The sequence below is a fragment of the Hylobates moloch genome, unplaced genomic scaffold, assembly GCF_009828535.3.
Source record: "Hylobates moloch isolate HMO894 unplaced genomic scaffold, HMol_V3 SCAFFOLD_7, whole genome shotgun sequence".
NCBI lineage: Eukaryota > Metazoa > Chordata > Mammalia > Primates > Hylobatidae > Hylobates > Hylobates moloch.
The window spans coordinates 57,621,967-57,647,372 of NW_026652282.1; the positions used below are offsets into that span (position 1 = coordinate 57,621,967).

Below are 25,406 nucleotides of genomic sequence, written 5' to 3' on the forward strand. Positions count from 1 at the left end.
TTTTGTATTTTTAGTAGAGATGGGGTTTCACCATGTTGGCCAGGCTGATCTTGAACTCCTGATCTCAGGTGATCCACCCACCTCAGCCTCCCAAAGTGCTGGGATTACAGGCACGAGCCACTGCACCCAGCCAAGGCCTAAATGTCCTTTAATCTATAGGTACCTCCTCCATCTCTCCTTACCCATCAAGTCCCTGGAATTTGTTTATTGAAGAAATCAAGTTGTCTTGTAGAATTTCCCATGGTGTGAATTTTGCCAATTGCATGCCTATATAGTTTCACAAGTTTCACTTTTATTCTCTATTTCCTATAAATTGGTAATTAGATCTAGAGGCTTAATCATATTCAAGATCAATTTTTTTTCTTTTATTTGCACATATATAGCTATGTCTCATTTATTTTCAGTTGTTCTTATCTAAAAAGATATATTTAAAGCTATACATCTCCTCTAAGTACCACTTCAATCTAATCTTATAATTTTGAGAAATAGTACTCTTACTGTTCATTTCTAAATAGGATATTTACTCTTTCATTTTCTCTCAAACCTAAGAGTTATTTAGAAGGTGCTTCTGTCTTTGCTTTTATTGTCAATTTCTAATGTATTGCATTATGTTCAACAAATGTATGTGATTTGTGTTTTTTGAAATTTGGCCTATACTTATTTGGTCTTTATTAATATTCTGTTTATATTTTAAAAGAGTGTATTTTCTCTTGGGTATATAGTTCTATATATACCTATTAGATGAGCTTGTTACTTGTATTACTCAGATCCTCTTGTTCTTTTTTGTTATTTGCTTAATATGTTATTTTCTCACAGTATAACCAAGAATTTGTCCATTTCTCCTTGTATTTCTTGGTTTATATATTTTATGCTTTGAAGCTATGTTGCCAACTGCATAAAATGTCATGACATATGTCTTCTTAGAGGATTATATCTATTTTGTCTAATTAGTATTTCTTCACCTGCTTTCTCTTTGTTAGCCCTTACCTGCTATGTTTTCCATCCCTATCTTACAGAAACTATGTAGCTTGACTTCATTAATTAATTTATCCATTCATTTATAGCCAATCTGATGCTCTCTCTTTTTTTTTTCTTTTATTAAACTGCTTAGGGATGATGTTCTCTTTTAACAGGTAGTTTTATGCTCTATATTTGTGTGTGTGTTTGGACTTATTTCTGTCATATCACTGACTACTAGTCTATGGTCCTGCTCCTGCTCCAGTACCACAACCAGACACCTTGACCATTGTCCCAGGGCTTCCTCCTGTTTTCTGAATCCACTACCTTCAAGTCTGTAGTACTCCTGCAGTTGCTGCCAACTTTTTACATCAGTTCTCTCCTGCATATTTTTTCTTATGTTGGTCTGATTCATCTGCTTTCAGTCTCTCAAGGATTTTGTGGTTTCTGATCCACCAGTGATGGATTCACTGGAAGTTGGTGGCTTTCCCACTTGGCAGCCTCTTCAAAGACTTTTAGGGGCTCTAAAGGAATTTTACTCAATTGCGTTAGAGGGTTTTACATACACATTCTGGGTTGCCCATCTTAGCTTCAGAGCTTCCATTTCCTCATTTGTAAAATAGGGTTTGAATATATTCTCCAATAGAGTTGTAGGAATTAAGTGAACTCATATTCGTAAAACAATGCAATTCTTAGTAAATAGTAGTCTCTTCATAATTACCAATTCCATCATCTGTGTTTTTACTTGCTCTGAGTGTGGCTAATGAGGAATATAGGGGCTCTACTGATATTTATATACAATCTCAGCCGAACTAAGATCCCTATGAGCTTGCTAAGGTGCTTGTCAACATTTGAGGTAGATTTCGAGGGTGGAAGAAACTTTTAGGGATATGGCTTATACCAGTGGAATTAACTTTTCTTTGGCTACCAAACTGCTATTGTCAAAGGCAAGTCCTCCACTGTTAGAGGGAATCATTTTCTACTTATCAAGAACTAAGAAAGTTGCTAACCCCTCTGGAATATTTTCAGAAGGTGGATATGGCCCGGCAGAATATTGTTGTATGTTGCATTACTGCGGATTGGGGGAAAGGAGATGTACCCAAGTGTCAGATTTGACTCGTGAGGCAAAGAAGTTTATGACAGAATCATAGTTGAGTCCTACATCAAGTGGCAGATGCCAAGAGTTGAAGGGAAGCTAGTGAGAAAACAGGAGATAGGTATATAGGAAGCAGACAGCAGATGGAAAGATTTTGGACATGTCACATTTGGAGTACATATTAGAAAAATCCAGGAAGAAATAGGAAAGTCAGGACAAGAGCTTAGAAGCAACATCTGGGCTAGAGATAAATATTTGGAATCCATGGGTAGGAGAGTTGTGCAGAGAAAGACTAGACAATCAAAGAGCCACTAGTAAATATTAAATAATATTAATAAATACTAAATATGAGCGAGGCGCACTCATGTTTAAGGGCCGAGGGTAAATGAGTCAATAAGAGAAGCTGAAGAGACACTGGAGGATCATAGTATCTAGATAACCAAGGTAAGAGTTTTTATAAACAAAAAGGACTGTCACCTGTGTCATATGCTTCAGTGTGATTACTGAGAAGAGGTAAATAGATTTGTCCATTGAGGTTTTGGGTGATCTTTGTCAGAGCAGTGTCGGTCAAGTGGTAAGGAATTAGGACAGGTTGTATCAAACTAAGAGGTGAATTTAGCCACCATTCTAAATGTGGTGTTTATCCTTTCCATTAATTTCTTTATTCTTATATCCTTTAATGATATGTAGTGACATTTTGCATGTTTCTAAACTTAACGTAGGGGTTTCATGGTATATGTGTCTTCTGAAACTGATTTTTTTTCTCTCAACATTATGTTCTTGAGATCAATTCATCTTGATAATATAGCTCTGTTCTAACAGGTTTTGTTAACTAGAGCCTTGAGTTTTCTTGGTATCAAATTGTATCAGTAAGAAGAAAGTTATCTCTGCCAATATTTATTCCTTTATTCAATTCTCTTATGTTTATTAGCAATGAGAAAAATATCAGCAGATATACCCTGGACTAGTAAAGTTGCTTTCCTCAGGGGAATCTAGTTTCTGATTTAAATCAGAATGGTTTTAATGTTTTATTATTTGGAATGATAATTGCTATTGGTGTTGGTAAATGGTATTTAATTCTTTTAGTTCTAAAGTCTTTTTTAAGTGCAAATTGTCTGTTTCATTCAGCAACTCTATTCATTAAAGTCCTGTTCTAAGTGTTCTGCATGTTCTTTTTGGCTTCTGGGTCCCTTTAGGTGTACTGTTATTTTCCTTGGTCTGCTCTCTGGGGCTAAAGTCTAGTGCTGGAGTATCTGAAGTCATAGCAGCCCAGTGAGTGGGAAAAGCACAGTGGTTTCTGCCCATGAGCTAGCAGGCGTATTGCCAGTCAGCTTGTCAAACCCATGAGGAGGAATCAGGAGGAGGCCTCTCTGTACTCTTGTTTCCTTGTGCTTTCTTAGTCTCAAGGTAGAGAAGACCCAACTCATCTCATTGTTTTCTTAGCATTTTCAGATGGGGAAACCTGGCACACTCACATAAGCAGTATTGACTTTCCCCCTAGGAGTTCAGAGTGGTATGGGCCAAGCCTTTACCACGGACCATGTTTCCATCCTTGCACTTTGGCTCTGCTACACCACATTCTTAGCCCAGGGCTTTCCTCTGTTCCAGAGATGAAAAATGCTACATCACCCCTTACTCTCAGGTCTCAGACCCATCCTGCAACCTACTTTGTTGGCTGGCCCCAGCACCTACTTGGCTCAAGAACAGTCAATGAATCAGGTTTGGAAATAGAGGCGATTTGGAATATTTTCAACTTACTATCTTCCCAAAATTCATGTACCTTTTAAAAATAGATGCTACCAAACTCCCATGAAGGAATGATGAGATTATTCATTTTCCTAAATTCTCTACTAAGTATTATTACCAATTTGATAAGTGAAAAATGGTGTGTCATTTTCATTTCTGTAGTTATTAGTGAAGTTGAACATACCTTTATATTTATAGGCCATTTATATTCCTGACTAAATTACCTATTCAAAGTATTTCTCTCTCTTTAGTCAGTGTGAGTGCTGTACGTTTTCTGTTAAGTTTATCCCTACTTTTTGTTGTGATTTTGAATATAAAACATATTTAGGCCACTGCCAGATAGATTATAAATAGATTACAGATGGATAATAGGTAGATTATTCAATTGAAGTATAATATACATATTACACATAAATATATATTACATATACATATGCATATATGTATATTGCATATACGTATATGTGTATTACATACATATTATGTAATATAAATAATGATATCAAGTCATCATTATACAGTTCAATGAATGTTCACAATGTGAAATACATACATATAAATAGCACCCAGGTGAAGAAACAATATTCTAAGCATCCCAGAAGTGCCACTTGTGCTCTCTTCTAGTCACTGTCTTCCCCAAAGAGTAACCACTGTCCAGACTTTTAGTCCTAGATTAGTTTTGTAGTATGGACTCCTTCATGTCTGACTTCTTTCACTCAATGTAAGATCTCCAGAGAAAACACAAGATGCCTAGATAAATTTGAATTTCAGATAAATGACATCATTTTGTATGGAATATACCTATATTAGAAATGATTCATCATCTATCTGAAATTCAGATTTAACTGGATGTTCTATATTTTTTTTCTTTTGCCAAATCTGATAACCCTAACTCAACATTATGCTTGTGAGGTTCATGCATAGTATTGCATGTAGTTGTAGTTTATTTTTCATTACTATCTAGTATTCCACTGATGAATGTCCCACAGTTTATCCTCTCTACTGTTGGATGGGCATTTGGGTAATTTCCAGTTTGGAGTTGCTTTGAATAATGCTATGAATATTCTTGTACAGGTATTTTGGTGAATATACATACCTAAATTCCTTTAATCCTGAATCCTCCTGTAACTACTGTCCTATCTCCTTCCCTTTAGACTCAAGCTTCTCAAAAAAGCTTACACTGCCTAGCAATACATGCGATTAACTCTTAGTTTCACTTCCTTGGTGAGACATAGCCTACATACAGAACATTGCATAAGTTATGTCATGTATCTAGTTTAATAAATGATTATAAAGTAAGCATCTATATAACTACCACTCAGGTTGAAAACAAAACACTTCCAGCACCCATGCATACCCCTCCGAGATCATGATCCCCTTCCTTCTCTCTCCAGGTATCCATTCTTCTGACTTTTGTGATGTCAATTCCCTTGCCCTTTTTTTTTTTTTTTTTTTTTTTGAGACAGGGTCTCGCTCTGTTGCCCAGGCTGGAGTGCAGTGGCATAATCACAGCTCACTACAGCCTCAACTTCCTGGACTCAACCAATCCTCCCTCCTTAGCCTCCTGAGTAGCTGGGACCACAGGCACATGCCACAATTCCCAGCTAATTTTTAATTTTTTTCTAGATTTGGGATCTCCTTATGTTGCCCAGGCTGGTCTTTAATTCCTGGGCTCAAGCAATCCTCCTGCCTTAGCCTCCTGAAGTGTTGGAATTACAGGCGTGAGCCACCACACCTGGCCCCCCTTGCTTGCTTTCTTTTCTTTTCTTTCTTTTTTTTTTTTAAGATGGAGTCTCACTCCATCGCCCAGGCTGGAGTGCAGTGGCGTGATGCTGGGTCACTGCAACCTCTGCCTCCTGGGTTCAAGCGATTCTCCTGCCTCAGCCTCCCAAGTAGCTGGGTTTACAGGCGTGTGCCACCACGTCCGGCTAATTTTTCTATTTTTAGTAGAGATGGGGTTTTACCATGTTGACCAGGCTGGTCTTGAACTCCTGACCTCAGGTGATCTGCCCGCCTCGGCCTCCCAAAGTGCTGGGATTACCGGCATAAGCCACCATGCCCGGCCTCCCCTTGCTTTCTTGATAGCAATGCCACCTGCGTATATATCTCCAAATAGCATAATATAGTTTTGTCTACTTTTAAGCTTTATGTAAGTGGAATTATACTGTATATAATCTGTTGTGCCTTCATTCTTCCATTTAAAATGATATTTGAGAGATTCATCTACATTACATACAGCTGTAGTTCATTTCTTTTCATTTTTGTGTAGTAATCTATCATTTGACTGTACCACTATTCTTTCTACTTTTGATGGATATTCCATTTTTTTCCAGTTTTTGGCTATTGTCAACAACGCCCATATGAACCTTCTTGTTTGTGTATCCCAATGCATATGTATAAGAATTTTCTAGGATACGTACCTAGAAGTAGTATCACTGGGTTATAGGGTACATATATACCAAACTATCTTTCAAAGTTTGTTTCAATGTATGAGAGTCCTAATTGCTCTGTATCTACTGTTTTGTGAGAATTTTAAATTTTTGCCAATATAGTAGATGTGGAGTGATACTTCATTATGGTTTTAATTTTCATTTCCTCAATTACTAATGGGGTTGATCACCTTTTCATATGTTTATCGACCACGTGTATTTTCAGTAAAATGCCTGTTCACGTCTTGCTCATTTTTCTATTAAATGTCTTTTTCTTACTGATTAAAAGTAATTCTTAATATACTATAGATTCTAGTTATTGGTCAGTTATATTTATTGCAAATCTCCCCACCCTGTATGTTTTGCACATATCTTCTCCCTCCTCTCTGGCTTGTGTTTTCACTTTCTTTTTAATTTTGTGTCTTAAGAAATCCTTTAGGCCGGGTGTGGTGGCTCACGCCTGTAATCCCAGCACTTTGGGAGGGCGAGGCAGGCGGATCACGAGGTCAGGAGATGGAGACCATCCTGGCTAACACGGTGAAACCCCGTCTCTACTAAAAATACAGAAATTAGTTGGGTGTGGTGGCGGGCGCCTGTAGTCCCAGCTACTCGGGAGGCTGAGGCAGGAGAATCACTTGAACCCGGGAGGCGGAGGTTGCATTGAACCGGGATTGCACCACTGCACTCCAGCCTGGGCAACAGAGCGAGACTCCTTCTCAAAAAAAAAAAAAAGAAAGAAAGAAATCGTTTAGTACCCCAAGATCTTAACGATATTTTTTCTATATTATCTAATAAAGGCTTTACAGTTTTGCCTTTCATACTTAAGCCTTTAATCCACCTAGAACTGTTTTTTTTTAATACATGGTATGATGCAGGGTCCAGTTTTGCTTTTCCATATAAATACCCATTTGTCCTAGCACTGCTTATTAAAAAGTCCATTCTTTCCCTACTGATAAGCAGTGCCATTTCTTTCATATATTAAGTGCCCAAATATCCCTTAGTCTGTTTCTGAGTATTCTATTAAATCAAAATTAAATCTGAGTGTTTTTCCCTGTAGAAGTCTTATACATCTTTTGTTCTATTCTTAGGTAACTTGTATTTTGACAGTATTGCAAGTGATATTTTTAAAACTTTTTATTGAAGTATAATGTGCAAATAGAAGAGTAGACCTACCATAAATGTATAGCTTGCTGCATTTCCACTAACTGAACAAACCCATGTAACCAACATAAATAGAATCTAAAAATTATATTTTCTTTGTTTTTTGCGTGTGGAAATTAAAATTTATTCTTTAATATTGATTTTGTATCCTGCAACCTCATTCACTCTCTCAGCAGTCTGTCTTTACCCACCTTGCCAAAACCACTATGTAAGAGATATCCAGGGATATCTTAATTACCAGAACTAATTTTTTTTTTCAGTGCCCATCTTACCCAACCTCTCTGTGGCATTAACACTTGAAAATACTATTTTTGAAACTCTTAATTTGGCTTGTAAAGCCTCACTGTCCTAGTCCTTTTCCCAGCTCAAACTGTTACTTTTCAATCTCTTCTGCTTTTTCTTCTTGCTGATCCATTAATCTAATTGCACCCAACATGATCTCCCCAATTAGGAATGAGTACCCATTACCTGCTGTTAGTTCTTCCTTAGCACCATGGTAGAGATGCACACACTTCCAGTCTGTTCCTGCCACCTCTACAAAGTCCATGCCCTCACCTGCACATCTGAACTATAGCCTTCTAACTTTTTGACTCCTAGAAGGCATTCTATTCTAAATAGCATAGCTAGGTTAATCTTAAAATACCCTTTGATCAAAGGGATACCTGTACCCCCATGTTTATTGCAGCATTATTCACAATAGCAAAAATTTGGAATCAACCTAAGTGTTCAACAGATGACTGGATGAAGAAAATGTGGCATATATACACAGTGGAATACTATTGGGCCATGAAAAAGAATGAAATCCTGTCATTTGCAACAACATAGATGGATGTGGAGGCCATTATGTTAAGTGAAATAAGCCAGGCACAAAAAGACAAATATTGCATATTCTCATTCATATGTGGGAGCTAAAAACGAGGGTATCATGGACATAGAGAGTAGAATGATAGTTACCAGAGGCCAAGAAGGGTGTGGGGGTGGAGGCCGAGGAGAAGAAGAGAGAGGTTGATTAATGGGTATAAACATACAGTTAGATGGAATAAGTTCTAACGTTTGATAGCAGAGTAGGGTGATGAGTGAACAGCATTGTATTGTACATTTCAAAATAACTAGAAGAGAGGAATTGAAATGTTCCCAACACATAGAAATTATAAGTACTCAAGGTGATGGATGCCCTAAATACCCTGACTTGATCATTACAATTTCTACGCATGTAACAAAATATCACCTGTATCCCATAAATATGTACAAATATTGTGTATCAATAAAAGTACATAAATAAATGAATTACATATGTAGCTTTAAAAATACCATCTTTTACATGGCATCTCACCTGAATGGAACTTTGAAGTAGCTGCTTACAAGATGAAGTCTAAAAAACATAGCCAAGTCTTCCAGACCCTTTATACCCTGGTCCCAAGCCTACCTCCTCGACCATCTTTCACAGCTTCCCTACCCACACTCCACGCCAGCTGTCTGGTCCCCACAACATGCCCAGCTAATTCTGGTCTTTGCACACTTTCATCACAGCCATCTCCTCTTCTCCCAGAATGTAATGTGTGCCCCCCAACACGCAATCAAACCATCTACAACATAGCCACGTTTTAAGGCTCAACTTAAGTGTTGGGGTTTTCGACATTGCCTTTTTTAATCATGTTACCTTCTAATGTATTTTTTTCTCCTCTGAAATTTCTCTAGTACCACAGGACTACATTGTCATTTTCTGGTGCCTCTGTATTTCTAGCTTCATCTCCCACCATTTTCCCACAAACTACAAGGTTCCAGCCATAGCAGTCTACTCATTGTTTTTCCAAACAGTTCTGTTGTTTCAGATCTCTGTGCCATTACTCCTGTGTGTTTTCTGCTGGATTTTCTCCCCACTGCCTCAGAACCATGGTTGTCAAGTACTCCTGCTTCTCCTGTTTTAACTTCTCCCTCTCAGCTGACTTTCTGCCCTCAGCATAGAAGCATACTAATGTTTCCCCAACTTAAAATAAACAAAATCTTTCATCCTCCTCTTACTACTGCTCTCCTCCCTTTTCCTTTCATTCTGCATTTTTGTCACCCCTCCATCTTCCTCCCATTGAAACTATCCCTTTTGAAGTCAGCCCATGACCTGAACAACTGAATCTGTTAGGCTCTTTGCAGTCCTCTGACTTGGTAATTCTGCAGGTCTGACATCCTGCCCCTTCTTCTGGACAGTCTCATTCCTCTTGACTCTGTGATGCTACCCTCTCCTGATTTTCCTCTCACTTTTCTGAAGACTCTTTCACAGGCTTCTCCTCTTCCACTCACCTCTATCTGAAACATAACCCAGGCTTTGTCCTGGGATTTTTTTTCTCTTCACATTGTTCATGCCCATCACCCTGTCACCCTCCCCCCACCCCCGCAAAGTGGTTTCACCCACTTAGATGCTTATAATTCCTACCTGTATGCTGCCAATCCTAAACCTCTATCTCGAGCCCCTATCTCATGTGTCATATTTAAGTATGTAAATATAGTTGACTGTGGGGAGTCTCATGGATGTCCCACATGTATCTCCCATTCCACATGTCTAAAACTGAGCCCCTCATTCCTCCCTGTTGCTGTTTTTTATTTTATTTTATTTTATTTTATTTTTTATTTTATTTATTTATTTATTTTTTGAGACGGAGTCTCATTCTGTCATCCAGGCTGGAGTGCAGTGGCGCAATCTCAGCTCATTGCAAGCTCTGCCTCCTGGATTCACACCATTCTCCTGCCTCAGCCTCCCGAGTAGCTGAGACTACAGGCGCCCACCACCACGCCCGGCTAATTTTTTGTATTTTTAGTAGAGATGGGGTTTCACTGTGTTAGCCAGGATGGTCTCGATCTCCTGACCTCGTGATCCACCCACATCGGCCTCCCAAAGTGCTGGGATGACAGGCGTGAGCCACCGTGCCTGGCTCCCTGTTGCTTTAAACCGGTCCCTCCATCACCTGCAGTGAATAATATCAACATCCACCCAGTCACCCAAGACAGAAACCAGGGCATTGTTCTATACTCTTTTTTTTTTTTTTTAATCTGGCTCCTTTCCCCAATCTCATCAGTCACTGAGACCTGTCAGTCCTAACTTTTCATCTTTCACTTCACTCTCTTTTCTCTAACCCTACTACCACTATCTTATGTCAGGCCCTCATCATTTTTCTGATTATAGCAAGAACTGGTCTCCCTGTCTTCAGTTAGGTATGCTTTCAAGCCATTAACCAATCAGCAGCCAGAGTATTCTTCCTAAACTGTATCTCCCTGCTAAGAGCTCTTCCAGAGCTCCTCAGTTTGCACCATGCTGCTTCCTTACAGCCCTTTTGCTCTAGCCTTCCCTCCCTGGCTAGCTTTTCCTCTCCCCATTCTTTCTTTGCAATCTGCTTAGCCATATTAAGTGTGTCTCGTACTCTCTCATCTCTGTGTCTTTGTACATTCTGCTCCCTCTGTCGGAAGTGTCTTCCGTCTTCCCTGTGTCTTTATGTGGCTCATTCAATTTTGCACTCAGTCCCAATCTCATCCCCTTAAAGCAACTTTGACCACTTCAATCCCCCCAATGCGGATTAGGTACCCCTCATCTAGTGCTTACCTCTCTTCTACACTAACGCTGCCCCAACCGTGTATTATAGTCATCTCCTTACCTGCCTGACTCTCCCAGTAGACAGCAAGCCAATCAAAGGCAAGAACTGGGTCATATTCATCTTTGAATCCCTAGGCCCCGGCATAGCGCCTGACATGCCATAGGTCCTCACGGAATGCCTGAGTTCTTTCTCCCTTTTGGGCTACCTGGCAACTCCTACTAATATTTCAATTCACAATTCAGATGTTACCCACCTATGAAACCTCTGCTCTTGGTCAAGATCTTTCCATAAATTCATGCTCACATAGTGGGTTTTTTCTAACATTTATTCATAAAAATTTTCAAAGTTACTTCAAGTTGAAAGATTTTACAATACTCCTATACCTATAGTAAAATTAACATTTTATTATATTTACTTTATCACATATCTGTCCATCTATCCATTTGTCAGTCTGCGTTCATTGTAAAAACACGTTTTTAAGTAAATTGCACAAATTAATATACTTCCTCCTAACTACTTCAGCTTGCATATCATTAACTGGCATTTAATATTTATTTATTTATTTATTTATTTATTTATTTTTTGAGACCGAGTCTTGCTTTGTCGCCCAGGCTGGAGTGCAGTGGCGCAATCTTGACTCACTGCAACCTCCACCTACCGGGTTCAGGCGATTCTCCTGCCTCAGCCTCCCAAGTAGTTGGGACTTCTTATGTGCACCACCACGCCCGGCTAATTTTTGTATTTTTAGTAGAGACAGCGTCCCACCATGTTGACCAGGCTGTTTTGAACTCCTGACCTCAGGTGATCCGCCTCGGCCTCCCAGAGTCCTGGGATTACAGGCATGAGCCACCATGCCCGACCAATATTTATATTCTTAATATAAGATGTACAATGAAAAGCACAAATTTTAAATGTATATTAGCTGGGTTTTGACAAATGCATTTACCCAAAAGGCTGTAACCCAAAGCCTCATCAAGATAAAGTTACCGCTATGTCATAGTGTTCTTTCTTTTCTTGTAATTATTTAATTATCTGTTTCCCCCATCAGACTTTGAGTTCCTTAAAAGCAGAGACCATTTCTTATTTTCCTGCTACCTGTGCCCTGCACTGTGCCTTAACACAATAGGTATTCTATAACTGTTGTCTGGCTAGAAGAATAAATATGTACTTTATTCCTGGAATATTAGTATGCAACTTCACACATTCTCTTCTCTCACCTTTCACATCCAGAAGTTAGCTTAGTCATGTCATGTTTATGTCTTAAGTACTTCTGACTTCTACATCCTTCATTCCTTTTCCACTGCTGCAGTTCTCAGAGATCTGTCATCTGAACCATTAAAATAACCTTCTAAATAGTTTCTTTCTTTTTTTCAAGGTTTTAAACTTTTTATTTGGACATTTTAAAAATTATGCATTCTAGTAAATAAAATCACTTGAAAAAAAAAAGAATGGTAAAGGGTTTTTTAAACACTAGTTTTTTACTCCCAAGTCCACCTTCCAAATGACTAACAAAGTAATACTTATATTTATTTTTCTTGAGACAGGGTCTCACTCTGTTGCCTAGGCTGGAGTGCAGTGGTGTGATCACGGCTCACTGCAGCCTCAACCTCCTGGGCTGAAGCCATCCTCGCACCTCAGCCTCCCGAGTAACTGGAACTGCAAGTGTATGCCACTGTCCCCAGCAAATTTTTGTATTTTCTGTAGAGACAGGGTTTTGCAGTGTTGCCCAGGCTAGTTGTGAACTCCTGGACAAAGTAATACTTATAAAATCCGAAGTTGGTCATGTTTCCATCCTCTTTAAAACCTTTTGTTTCCCATTGTCTACAACAGATTTTAATCTGCCTTCTTTTAAAAGCATAGGATCTTTTTTAAAAATAAAACCTTACAACAAATTCTAACATTTGAAATAGATTAAAAAACATTTTAAATTCATGTAAATTTATAAGTTCAAATGTATAACATTAAGTCAACATTAAAGCCATAAGAATATTATAGGTATGTTTATGATCACAATTTCTTTGCTTTTTTCTTAAGACAAAGTCTCATTCTGTCACCCAAGCTGGAGTGCAGTGGCACAATCTTGTCTCACTGCAGCCTTGACCTCCTAGGCTCAAGAAATTCTCCCACCTCAGCTTCCTGAGTAGCTGGGACTACAGGTGCCCACCACCACGCCCAGCTAATTTTTGTATTTTAGGTAGAGGTAGGATTTTGCCACGTTGCCCACACTGGTCTAGAACTCCTGGGCTCAAGCAATCCACCCGTTTCAGCCCCCAAAGTGCTGGGATTACAGGCATGAGCCACCATGCCTGGCCATTATTATAATTTTTTTTAATTTCAATAGTTTCAGGGTAGAGGTGGTTTTTGGTTACATAGATAAGTTCTTTAGTGGTGATTTCTGAGATTGTAGTGTGCCTGTCACCTGAGGAGTGTATACTGTACCCAGTATGTAGTCTTTTTTCTCTCACCCCCATCAAACCTCCCCCTGGCCTGAGTTCCCAAAGTCCATTATGTCATTCTTATGGCTCTGTGTCCTTGTAGATTATCCAAGTTTTTCTACTCCATTAATAATAAATATAGATAGCCCTTTACAAATCACATTTGATTTTTATCCCGGTCCCATTAGGTAAGATCGGTATTGTCCCTGTTTTATGGATAAAAGAAAGTTTCAGTGGCTAGTTCAATATTATACACATTGGTAAATGGCAGAGGCAGAATTTTAACTAAGATTCTCTCTCTCCTAATCAAGTGCCTTTCCTACTCTATCCCCTATCACTGGTTGCCTCTATATGTTTTGTGATCCATTTCAGTAACAATCATTCCCTTTCTCTTTGACTAGGCAGACCATCTATCATACCATACTTCTGTTTTTCACCCTAATTTACTCAGCCATGCTACCTGCTTTAGGCCCATACATATCTTCTTCACACGTAGAGCAGGGTTTCCCAGCTGTGGCACCGTTAATATTTTGGATCAAATAATTGTTTACGGGGAAGGAGGCTGTCCTATGCATTGTAGGATGTTTTACAACATCTTTGGCCTTTACCCGATGGACGCCAGTAGCACACATACCCCATTCCTAAGTTATGACAACCAGAATGTCTCCAGATATTGCCAGATGTCCCCTACGAAGCAGAATTGCCCCCAGTTGAGAACCACTGCATATAGATCTACATTTCTCTCCTACCTCATTTTTCTTTTTTCTTACAAATATGCTTTTCTATTCCAGCTGTAAAACCCATTGTAATGTGCCTCCATGATAGCTGTGAAGTTATATTTCTCTTTTAAAGTTAAAAATCTCTCCTTTATTATTTATTTGTTGCCATAGTGAACAAACACCCAAAGGTATTGAGTAGCATTTTTGACTCTCCTTACTTGATCCGTTCTCATTCTTATGGAGAAAACTACTTCATTTTTCTTCATAGCTGTCCTTAATCAGAACTTTTAAGTCTCTGCAAATATGTTCTTCCCCATCTTCGTGATATATATTCCATCTTTGGGAATAATTTATCATTTTAATGTCTTAACAACAGGAAATCAAATCCTGTTTTGTGGTGATTTATTTCAAGAAAAACATTCATGTCTCTTAGCTCCTTTCTATTCTTGAGCCCCAACTCTCATTTGAAGAAGAAGAAAAAAAAAAACACCCACTTTATCCTGAAGTCTATGGTTCTTGCTTGGATCATTGCCATAGATTCTTCTCAGGGTTCGTCTGGAATTTTGTTTTGCTCCTATATGAAACTATAGATGGAAGTTTTGCTCAGCAGCTTTGAAAAACCTCAGCAGTCTCTCCTTTACATCTAGTTGGGATATGGGCCAATAAAATAGCACAATGTTTTGTTTGGCTAAAAAGAGAAGGAAAAGACAGGAATGGACTAACATAGGATTTAGTACAGGTATTAGCAGGCAGGTTTGATAAATCTCAGCAGGCTTTCCTTCACATCCTGGAGAGGATAAGCGGTACCCATTCCAGTTGGTAATAAGAGGAAAACAAAGGGATAATTGAGAAAATTATTTTTGTTTTAGATTAGGGAGATTTGAGCGTGGGTATAGGCTGAAAAGAAGGAATTAGTGAAGGAAAAAAATAAGTGGAAGATCTAAGAGAGAGGGAGAAGATAAAGGATCAGGGTCCCAGAGGAAATAGAGGGAACAGAAACAGAGGCAGAAGGCAGGACCTTGAAAACAAAGGCAGCTATTTCCTCTGAAACAAGGGGAAGGATGAAGGAATAAGTAATAGCAAAAGAATGAATGTGAGGTGAGGAGAGGGGAGGTTGGGGAGCTCTTGTGAATAACTTTCATCTCTATAAAGTATTTAGTGAAATCATCTACCAGTAGAAAGTGAAGATAGGTTTATATTCTTAAAAATGATGAGTCTGTATAATAGCTGCCATGGTGAATTAGATTAGTTAGATTAGAAGGTTAGTAAAGTAGGAATGAGGAAGAAAAGATGATGAATTGACCAAGGGTTCAGCTAAGGTTAGGTAGCATGTTTATAGTGGATCTCATCTGTTTGGTTATGCTGTTTCTTCAGTATTGCAGCCTACAAATAAATATACACACACACAGTTGGTTTAACCTATGGTTGAGAATTGACATGGTGAGAATGGTAGAAGATCATATGTCCAGTGAGTTCTTAGGAAAACGTAATTGAAATTATCAACCATAGGGGTCAGAGTAAGAGTTGAAGGTCCAGAAGAGGCTGATCTACTGACAGTATTAGAAAGTGTCAGTAAATTGGTAGTCCAAAAAAAGGGTGAAGAACAGGATCCAAAGAAATGGAAGGATAGTAGGATGCAGTCAGGAATTTTAAGTTCGGGATCTCATAAATATAATTGTTTCATGTTATAAGGGAGTTCAAAGGATGGCTATATAAAAGGTAGAGTAGAGCTAACAATAATGATACCATTTGTGCTGCTATAACAAAATACCTTAGACTGGGTAATTTAGAAACAATATAAATTTATTTCTCACAGTTCTGGAGACTGAGAAGTCCAGGGTCATGGTGCCAGTAGAATCAATGACTGGTGAGGACAGACATCCTGGCAGCCTCACATGGCAGATGAGGAAAAGGGATAAACGGTGTGTCCCCACATGGCAGAAGGGGCAGAAGGGCAAAAGCAACTAGCTAATTCTCTCCAGTCCTCTTATCAGGCACCAATCCCATCCGTGAAGGTAGAGATTTCATGGCCTAATGATCTCCTAAACGTCCTGCCTCCTAATACTATTGCATTGGGGGCTAAGTTTCAAACATGAATTTTGGAGGAGATGCAAACATTTAAACTATAGCATGATTTATTTATCATTTAACTTTGCTTCATATATAGTATCTTAAATAATTCCCTACCACAACCCAATAAGGTAGGTAGATTTGCCTCATTTTATAAACGAACTTAACCCAAGATCATATAACTAGTCAGTGACAGAGCCAGGATTGTAACCTGTCTATTTGACACCAACTATGCACTTAACCATTATACTATATAGCTTTTCCACAGTAAGCCTAATAATAGGAAGTTAATTGCTTTAGCAGGACTTCAGAGGTTATTACAGTGTTTAAGAAGTAAACCTCAGAATTAACCAAAGTGGAAAATAATCTTCATCTTTTTTAAAGCTACAGTAGGAAAGGTATTTCAGTATGGTATAATGAAAAGAGCATAGGACTTGACTAAAATCTTGAGATAGAATCTCAGGCCTACCATTTACTAGCTGTTTGACCTTAGGCAGGTCATTTAACCTCTGAGCTTCTTTCTTTATCTGTAAAATGAGAATGATAATAAAAATAATGACGATAATATGGTAAAAAAAAAAACCCTGTTCAATTTCACAGCATTAATTTAAAGATTATCATAATGGATATAAAAAGTAAATAACTATACAGATGGTTGTCATGGTGATAGTTATTTATCTATCTGCTTTGTTTCCATGGGAAAGGGCAAGAAGTGCCAGTGGACTCAGTCATACATATCCAACATTTGGACCTTTGTCCTTTACTTAAAAGAGGCACTCCAAAAAGTGAACAAGATTAAGAAGTTTTCTCAAGATTGATGACTCAATATTTTTATGGGGTCTTTATTTCTTTTCTCTTTCTCAGAAGAAACATAGGTATATGTTGGATGCACTACCAAGCAATTTAAATTTCATTTCCTGCTATTAGGTATTAATATTAACCGAGGCCTCCTATGCTTGGGAAATGTAATCAGTGCTCTTGGAGATGACAAAAAGGGTGGCTTTGTGCCCTACAGAGATTCCAAGTTGACTCGACTGCTTCAAGGTAAGCCCAAAGTGCCTCCAAAAATAAGAGAGTAACTCAAAATGATAGTGCTGAGAAAGCAAAGATGAAACAGGTAAAAAGCTAGCTATTTGGACCATGACATACACAGTTGTCTAATTGATAAATACGAGAGAGTGCTGTTGGCAAGCAGGTTTCTAAGATAATGGAAAAATATCTTCATATATGACATTGAGAGCCAAGAAATCTGTAGTGCACCAACTGTGCTTTGTACTTTACACCTGAAAATGAATTTGGTTACTGTTTCTTTAATTATTAGTGCAGCTAAGCAGAATTCCCTGGAGAGTTAAAATCCACCTAGAGGGGGCATCCTAAGAATGTTTAATTCCACTAGTGGCTCCTAACTTACTTAGGCCAGGCCCCAGTTGTTTTAACCTGATTAACTGCTGAAATCACAATCCCTTTTGAGAAAGGGGACACATGCAATAGGATTTAAATGTATATCACATCAGAAATCTTAGATATCTATACATTTCCTATTGTTTCAATATAAAAAACACTAAGAACTTTTTCTTACAGCTCTGAATTTTAAGTCACCAACCCGAATGGACGGCTTTGCTTATATCCTACTTGTTTGATTTCATTTCCTTTAGTTATTCTTTATTGTTCTTTTTCAGATTCTCTAGGAGGTAATAGCCATACTCTTATGATAGCCTGTGTGAGTCCTGCTGACTCCAATCTAGAGGAAACATTAAATACCCTTCGCTATGCTGACAGAGCAAGAAAAATCAAGAACAAACCTATTGTTAATATTGATCCCCAGACAGCTGAACTTAATCATCTAAAGCAACAGGTATAAGGGACTTAAAATTTGATGGGAAAAATTACAAGTATGTGAGCGGAATGATAGAGCTTCTGTTTTCAGTTTCTTCTCTATCAGAAGTTTAGAGATGTTGGTTAGGCATTATGTTTGTTCGGGGACCTCTTAAAATAACTCCTATTAACATGTTTGCTGTCCATTTAAGATTGGGGGTAGCGTTGGAAAGTTTACTGATAAAGAAGAAGTGAGCAGTGAGAGATGAGATGAGAGGTGTAGACAGGGGCTAAATTCTGAAGTTCCTTGTATGACTTGTTAAAGAATTTGGAATTCAACCTGAAAGCTATGAAGAGCCATTGAAGAGTTTTAAGTAGGAGGGTGATATGATGAAATGTGTGTTTTGGGGAGATCACTCTAGCAAGTATAGAGAAAATAGATTAGAAGTGGGCATGACTAGAAGAAGGAAAATAAATCACTGTGCAAAACAAAGAAGAGAGTTCTAGAGAGAAGAAACATAGGTAGCAAAGTACAGTTGATTCTCGAACAATAGGAGTTTGGTCCAACAAAACACAGATCAAAAATACAGTACTTGCAGGTTGAGAAACCCATTTGTAGACTTTTTATACATGTGGATTCTGCGGGGCTGACTGCAGGACTGGACTATGCGTGTACATTTTTGTATACGCACAGGGTCCTGGAACCAATCCCCTGCATATACATAGGGACAGCTGTATAGTGGCCAGGAGCACTGACACTGCAATTAGCCCGCCCATGTTAAAATCTTAGCTCTATAACTCACTGGCTGTGTACCTTGGGCAAGTTCTCCGTGCCTTGGTATCCCTATCTGTACAGTAGAAATAATAATAATACCTTCTTCTTAGGGTTTTTGTGAGGGTTAAATGAGTTAATACATGTAAAGCACTTAGAACAGTACTTGGCATATAGCAAGTGTTGGAAGGGTCTGAGATAGGACAGAACTATAGTGCATTTGAAGAACTCAAAGAATGCCAGTGTGGCTAGAGTGTAGAAAGCAAGGAAAGAGTACAGGCTTACCTTAGGGATGTTGCGGGCTTGGTTCCAGACCACCACAATAAAGCAAATATTGCAATAAAGTGAGTCACACAATTTTTTTTTGTTTTCCAGTGCATAGAAAGTTATATTTACACTATACTGTAGTCTATTAAATGTGCAATACCATTATGTCTTAAAACAATGTACATACCTTAATTTAAAAATACTTTATTGCTAAAAAAGTGTTGACACAGAGACATGAAATGAGCATATGCTGTTGGAAAAATGGTGCCAATAGCCTTGCTTAATGCAGGGTTGCCACAGATCTTCAATTTGTAAAAAAACACAATATCTGTGAGGTGCAGTAAAGTGAAGCACAATAAACTGAGATGTGCCTGTATTCCAGGATGAGGCTAGAGGGAAAGCAGAGGACTGATCCAGGACTCATGGACAATGTTAAAAAGGATTTTAAGCCAGGTAGTAATCTGATAATTTACATTTTTAAACAATGGCCTGGCTGCTGTATAGAAATGGATTACAGTAGAGCAAGACTAGATTCATGGAGACCATTTAAGAAGGTACTGCAGTAGTCTAAGCGAGAGATAATGATGGCTTAGACTTAGAGTGCTGGCAGTGGTGATAGAAAGAAGTAACCAATGAATTAGATAAAGGAATGACACCCAGATTTCTGGCATGTGGAACTGGATATTCACTGACCTGGGTTACACTGGAAAAGGACCAGGTTTGAGGATAGCAGACCTAAGTGGAAATATCAGGTAGATAGTTGAATATAATAGTCTAAAGTTCAGAAAGATCTGTGCTTGAGGTAAATTTGGAAGTCACCAGTTTCAGGTAATAGAAACCAGAGGTAGAGATGAGACATTCAGAAGAGAATATAAGGAGAATGTAAGTAAGAAAACTCCTACTGAGCTTTGGGGGACTTTACCATTTAAAGGACAAGTGGAGCAAAGATGAACCAAGAAAGAGACTTAGAAGATCAGTTAGAAGAATAGAAGGAAAAGCAGGAAAATGCATCTTGTAAGCCAAATGCTACCAATCAGTCAGTCAAGTAAAATGAAGACTGGAAAATGCTCACTGGATTTGGTGACATGCAACTCGTTTGTAACTTGGGCAAGTTAGTTCATTGGAATGATGTAGGCAGTCATATTGGAGTACGTTGAGGAGCAACCGAGTGGCGAGCGAAAGGAAATGGAGGCAATTGGTGTATTATTCTCTCAAACTTTGTGAAAAAAAGAAAAATAGGGCAAGAGAGATAGGAAGTGGGGTTGGGGAGGATGCTTTTGTTTTGTTTAAGATGAGAGAGACTTGAACATGTTTTAATCTTAATAGGAAGGATCTTATAGAAAGGGAGAAATTGAAAATATAGAAGAGAGAAGGGATAACAGTGTAAGATTCATAAGATGGCAAGAAGAGTGGGAATCCAAAGCACATGCAAGGAGACCAGTCTTGGGAGGCAGAATAGCTCCCCTTGTGTCATAGGAGGGAATGGGAGAGGATGCTTATACTTGTGCTCTGATTTAAGATCCATCTCCATGAAGCCTCCCTTTGACTATTTAGGTTTTTGTTAATTTGCTTATTCTGTCTTGTATTATTTCCTACTATTTTAGACTTCAGGCTTATCTTTCCTAACTAGATTGTAAACTTGAGAGTAGGGGTCATATTTTATTTTTATATGTCCATACATTGTCTAGCCCAGTGCTGAAACTGATTTTGAAAAATAGCTACTCAAGGCCAGGAGCAGTGGCTTACATGTGTAAGCCCCGCACTTTGGGAGGACGAGGTAGGCGGATCAACTGAGGTCAGGAATTCAAGACCAGGCTGGCCAACATGGTAAAACCCTGTCTCTACAAAAAATACAAAAATTAGCTGGGTGTGGTGGCGGGCTCCTGTAGTCCCAGCTACTTGGGAGGCTGAGGCAGGAGAATCACTTGAACCTGGGAGGCAGAAGTGCCACTACACTCCAGCCTGGGCGACAGAGCAAGACTCTGTCTCCAAAAAAACAAAAAGAAAAGAAAAAAGAAAAATAGGTGCTCAGTAAAAACTCATTAAGATGTAGATAAAATGGACAACTCATCTTCTACTTAATAGTTGTTCATGTAATGCTGATTTTCCCATTATCATTGGATCATCAGCTATGTATGATGCCTTTGGTAGTATCTAAGATATGCTATCTGCCTTAGATTTCATAGACATTTAGTAAAATTACTCTATTGCTAATTGTGGTAATTTTACTGCCAAGGGATAAGTAGCATTTGGTTGGTGACTAGCTGATTATTTTTCTTTGCTTCTCCCAGGTACAACAGCTACAAGTCTTGTTGCTACAAGCCCATGGAGGTACCCTACCTGGATCTATAAAGTAAGAGTCATGGATTAATTTTAATTGTGTATTCTAGTAGAGGCTATTTTTCCTAATAATAGTTTTTCCCTGGTTTCTGCTAGCACTTGGTGTCAAGGTAAGGATCTTACCAATTTTGCTGACTATTTAGGACTTAGTTATGTTTGAAGCAGCCTAATGTAACAGAAAGAGCATGGGCTCTGGCCTCAGAAATTTATTAATTGGAATTCTATTGTGAGGAAGAGCTGTCTCTTCTTCCCCATTTGTTTATTTGACATTTAGTTATATTTGTATAGATTCATGGATATTTATTTTATTCTATGGGTTAACATCCAGTACTATTACTTGTTTTATTGCTCAAATTGTTCCTGCTTTGTCCATTAGGAGCTCCTTCAGGTTGGCTCTTCTCAAGTTTTTGATCATTTCTACAAGAGGTTCCAAACTCATCTTGTATTTTCCCTACCCCAGTTCTGGAATCAACCATGTCTCCAAGGAGCCCTAGTTCCTTTTTTTTTTGTCGATGGAAAATTGTGTTTAGAAACCAAGATCTGGGTGCTAGTGCCAGCTGTGTTTATTGTTACCAGAGTTTTACTGCTTCTAAGCACTCTGAGCAGGTAGAGCTCAGAAATATCTACATGTGTAGTAACGTACACATACGCTTTCATCTATATTTTTGTATATATCTATCTGCATATATATTACAAACCATGAGTTTATACTGACACCTCTGATACCATTCCAATGTGACAGGGTTCATTTTCCCCTTTTCCTTATTTGTAACTTCTTTCTCCAACAGTAAGAAACCCAGCTCTCATCTGCAATCTATTTATTTACTTGTCCAGTTCTACTATACACATAAAGTAGTTTCAGAATTGTTAGCCTATATCCCTGTGGGAAACACTTTCTATGAAATAGATTATAGCATTTATGTACAGTTCTTTTTATCTTTAGGCTTAGAGTATCTAAGCAAGATAATGTTTCCCACAGTTACTGTTTGTATTCCCTTTTAGGCACTCTCCCCCTAAATCTTAGTTACTTTTGTTTGTTTATATTTTAGGTATGTGAAACATAATGGATCTAAGAGTCAGAGTTACACAAAAAGATATACTCAGAGCAGAGAAATGCAAATTAAAACCCCAGTGAGATATCACCTCATGGCCATTAGGATGGCTACTGTTAAATAAATAAATAGATAAATAACTGAAAATAAAAGGTGTTGGCAAGGATGTGAAGATAGAGAAATTGGAACCCTTGTACACTGTTGGTGAGATTATAAAATGATGTAACTACTATGGAAAACAGCATGGAGGTTCCTAAAAAAATTAAAACTAGACTTACCATATGATCCAGCAATCCCACTTCTGTGTATATATCCAAAATAATTGAAAGCAAGGTCTCAAAGAGATGTCTTCACGACCATGTTCATAGTGGCACTATTCACTATAGTTAAGAGGTAGAATAACCCAAATGTCTATCAATGTATGACCTGATAAACAAAATGTGGTATATACATGCAACAGAATATCATTCAGCCTTAGAAAGGAAGGGAATCCTGTCACTTGCTACAACATGGGTTGACATTGAAGATATGCTAAGTGAACTAAGCCAGTCACAAAAAGACAAATACTGTATGATTCTACTTATGTGAGGTATCTAAAGTAGTTGAATTCATAGAAACAAAGTAGAATGGTGGTTACTGGGGACTCGGGGATAGGTGGGAAAGGGAAGTTGTTTAATGGGTATAGAATTTTAGTTTTGCAAGATGAAAACATTCTGGAGATCTGTTTCACAGCAAGCAATGTGAATATACTTAACACTAGTGAACAGCACACTTAAAGATGATTAAGATGTTAAGTTTTATGTTTATATGTTTCCATGATTTTCCAATTTCTATTTGTATAAATTTATGGTATATAAGTGCAATTTTATTATATGTATGTGTTGTGTAGTGGTGAAGTCTGGGCTTTTAGTGTATCCATCACCTGAATAATGTACATCGTAACGACTTAGAAAGTTAAATACTGGATGTTCTCACTTACAAGTGGGAGCCAAATAATGTGTTCACATGGACCTAGAGTGTGGAACAATTGACATTGGCAACTAAGAAGGGTAGGAAGTTTGAGGGGAGTAGGTGGTGAGAAACTACTTAATGCATACATGTACCACAATTTTTTTCAAAAAGGAAAAAGGATATACTCAGTGAGGTAAATGTCATTCCCTCTCCATCCCTGCAACTCTGTTCCCATTCCTATTTCCCACCCTTATTTCTACCTCTTTTCTACCATTATTCTCCCTACCCCTGTATTTAATCCATCTCTTTAGTTTCTGGTTTAGCCTTCTTGTATTTCTTTTGTACAAATGAGCAGATACCTGTGTATTTGATTATATCATCTTTTTTTCTCATATGAATGGTTGGGTACTGTATGTAATGATTGTATACTCTTTGTAGCTTTGCTTTGTTCAGTATTTCTTGGAAATCATTTCTTACCAGTTCCGAGAAGTCTTCCACATTCTTTTTTGCAGATGCATAGTACTTTTATTGTGGACATGTGCCATACATATCAATGCACCCCCCTTCCTATGTATGCACATTTAGGTTGTTTCCAATGTTTTGCAATTAAAAACATGCTGCAGTGAATAACCTGTGTGTATATATTTTTGTATTGTCAGAGGTTTATCTTAAGGGTGAATTTCTAGAAGTGGGATTGCTGGGACAGAAGGTAAGTACATTTCTACCTTTATAAGGTATTGCCATATTCGCCTTCGGAAGAGATGTACCAGTTTGCATTCCTACCAGCAGTGTATGAGAAAGCCTGTTTCCCCGCACTCTCACTAATGGAATGTATTGTCATACTTTTTCAATTTTTGACAGTCTGATAGGTGAGAAATGCTATCTCAGTGTTGTTTTACTTTGTATTTCTTGTATTATGGGTGAATTTGAGCATTTTTCATATGTTTAAGGGCCACTTTTATCCCTTTTGCTGGTGAATTGCCCATGTCTTTTCTCATTTTTCTATTGGGTTTTTTGGTCCTTTGGCCTCTTTTTAAAAATAAATTGTGGTAAAATATACATAACATAAAATTTACCATTTTAATTATTTTAAGTGTACAATTCAATGGCTTTAAGTTCATTCACAATGTTGTGCAGCCATCACCACCATCCACCTCCAAAATTGTTTTCATCTTGCAGAACTGAAACTTTGTACCCACTAAACAATAACTCCTCATTTCCTCTCTCCTCAGCCCCTGGCAACTGCTATTCTGCTTTCAGTATGAATTTGACTACTCTAGGTACCTCATATGAATGGAATCATGCAGTATTTGTCTTTTTGTGACTGACTTGTTTCACTTAGCATAATGTCTTCAATGTTCATCCATGTTGTAGCATGTGTCACAATTTCCTTTGATTTTAAGATTGAATAATATTTCACTGTATTTTGTGTATCCATTCATCCATTGATGGACACTTGGACTGCTTCCATCTTTTGGCTATTGTGAATGATGCTGCTATAAGCATGGGTGTACAGCTAGGTATGGTGGTGCGTGCCGAAGTCCCAGCAACTCAGTAGGATGAGGCAGGAGGATTGCTTGAACCTAGGTGTTCAAAGCTGTAGTATGCTAAAATAGCACCTGTGAATAGCCACTGTGCTTCAGCCTGTGCAACATAGTAATATTCCGTCTCTTTAAAAACAAACAAACAAAAAAACATGGGCCAGGCGTGGTGGCTCATGCCTGTAATCCTAGCACTTTGGGAAGCGAAGGTGGGCAGATCGCTTGAGCCCAGGAGTTTGAGACTAGCCTGGGCAACATGGCGAAACCCTCTCTCTACAAAAAATACAAAATTAGCTAGGTATGATGGTGTGCACCTGTAGTCCCAGCTACTTGGGAGGCTGAGTTGGGAGGATCACCTGAGCCCGGGGAGGTTGAGGCTACAGTGAGCTATGAACATGCCATGCACTCTAGCCTAGGCAACAGAGTGAGACCTTGTCTCAAAACAAACAAACAAACAAAAAAACAAAAAACACA

At 38.3% G+C, this 25,406-nt stretch overlaps 1 protein-coding gene across 2 annotated transcripts in view; it reads left to right on the forward strand.

Annotated features, from left to right (window-relative positions):
* KIF4A (kinesin family member 4A) overlaps nt 1-25,406 on the forward strand; it is a 130,513-nt gene that overhangs the window by 22,002 nt on the left and 83,105 nt on the right. For both annotated transcript variants that reach the window (XM_032757128.2, XM_032757129.2), the window contains exons 8-10: nt 17,122-17,238; nt 17,874-18,049; nt 21,340-21,401. In XM_032757128.2, the coding sequence (XP_032613019.1) occupies nt 17,122-17,238; nt 17,874-18,049; nt 21,340-21,401 (355 nt within the window). The remainder of the gene's footprint in view (nt 1-17,121; nt 17,239-17,873; nt 18,050-21,339; nt 21,402-25,406) is intronic.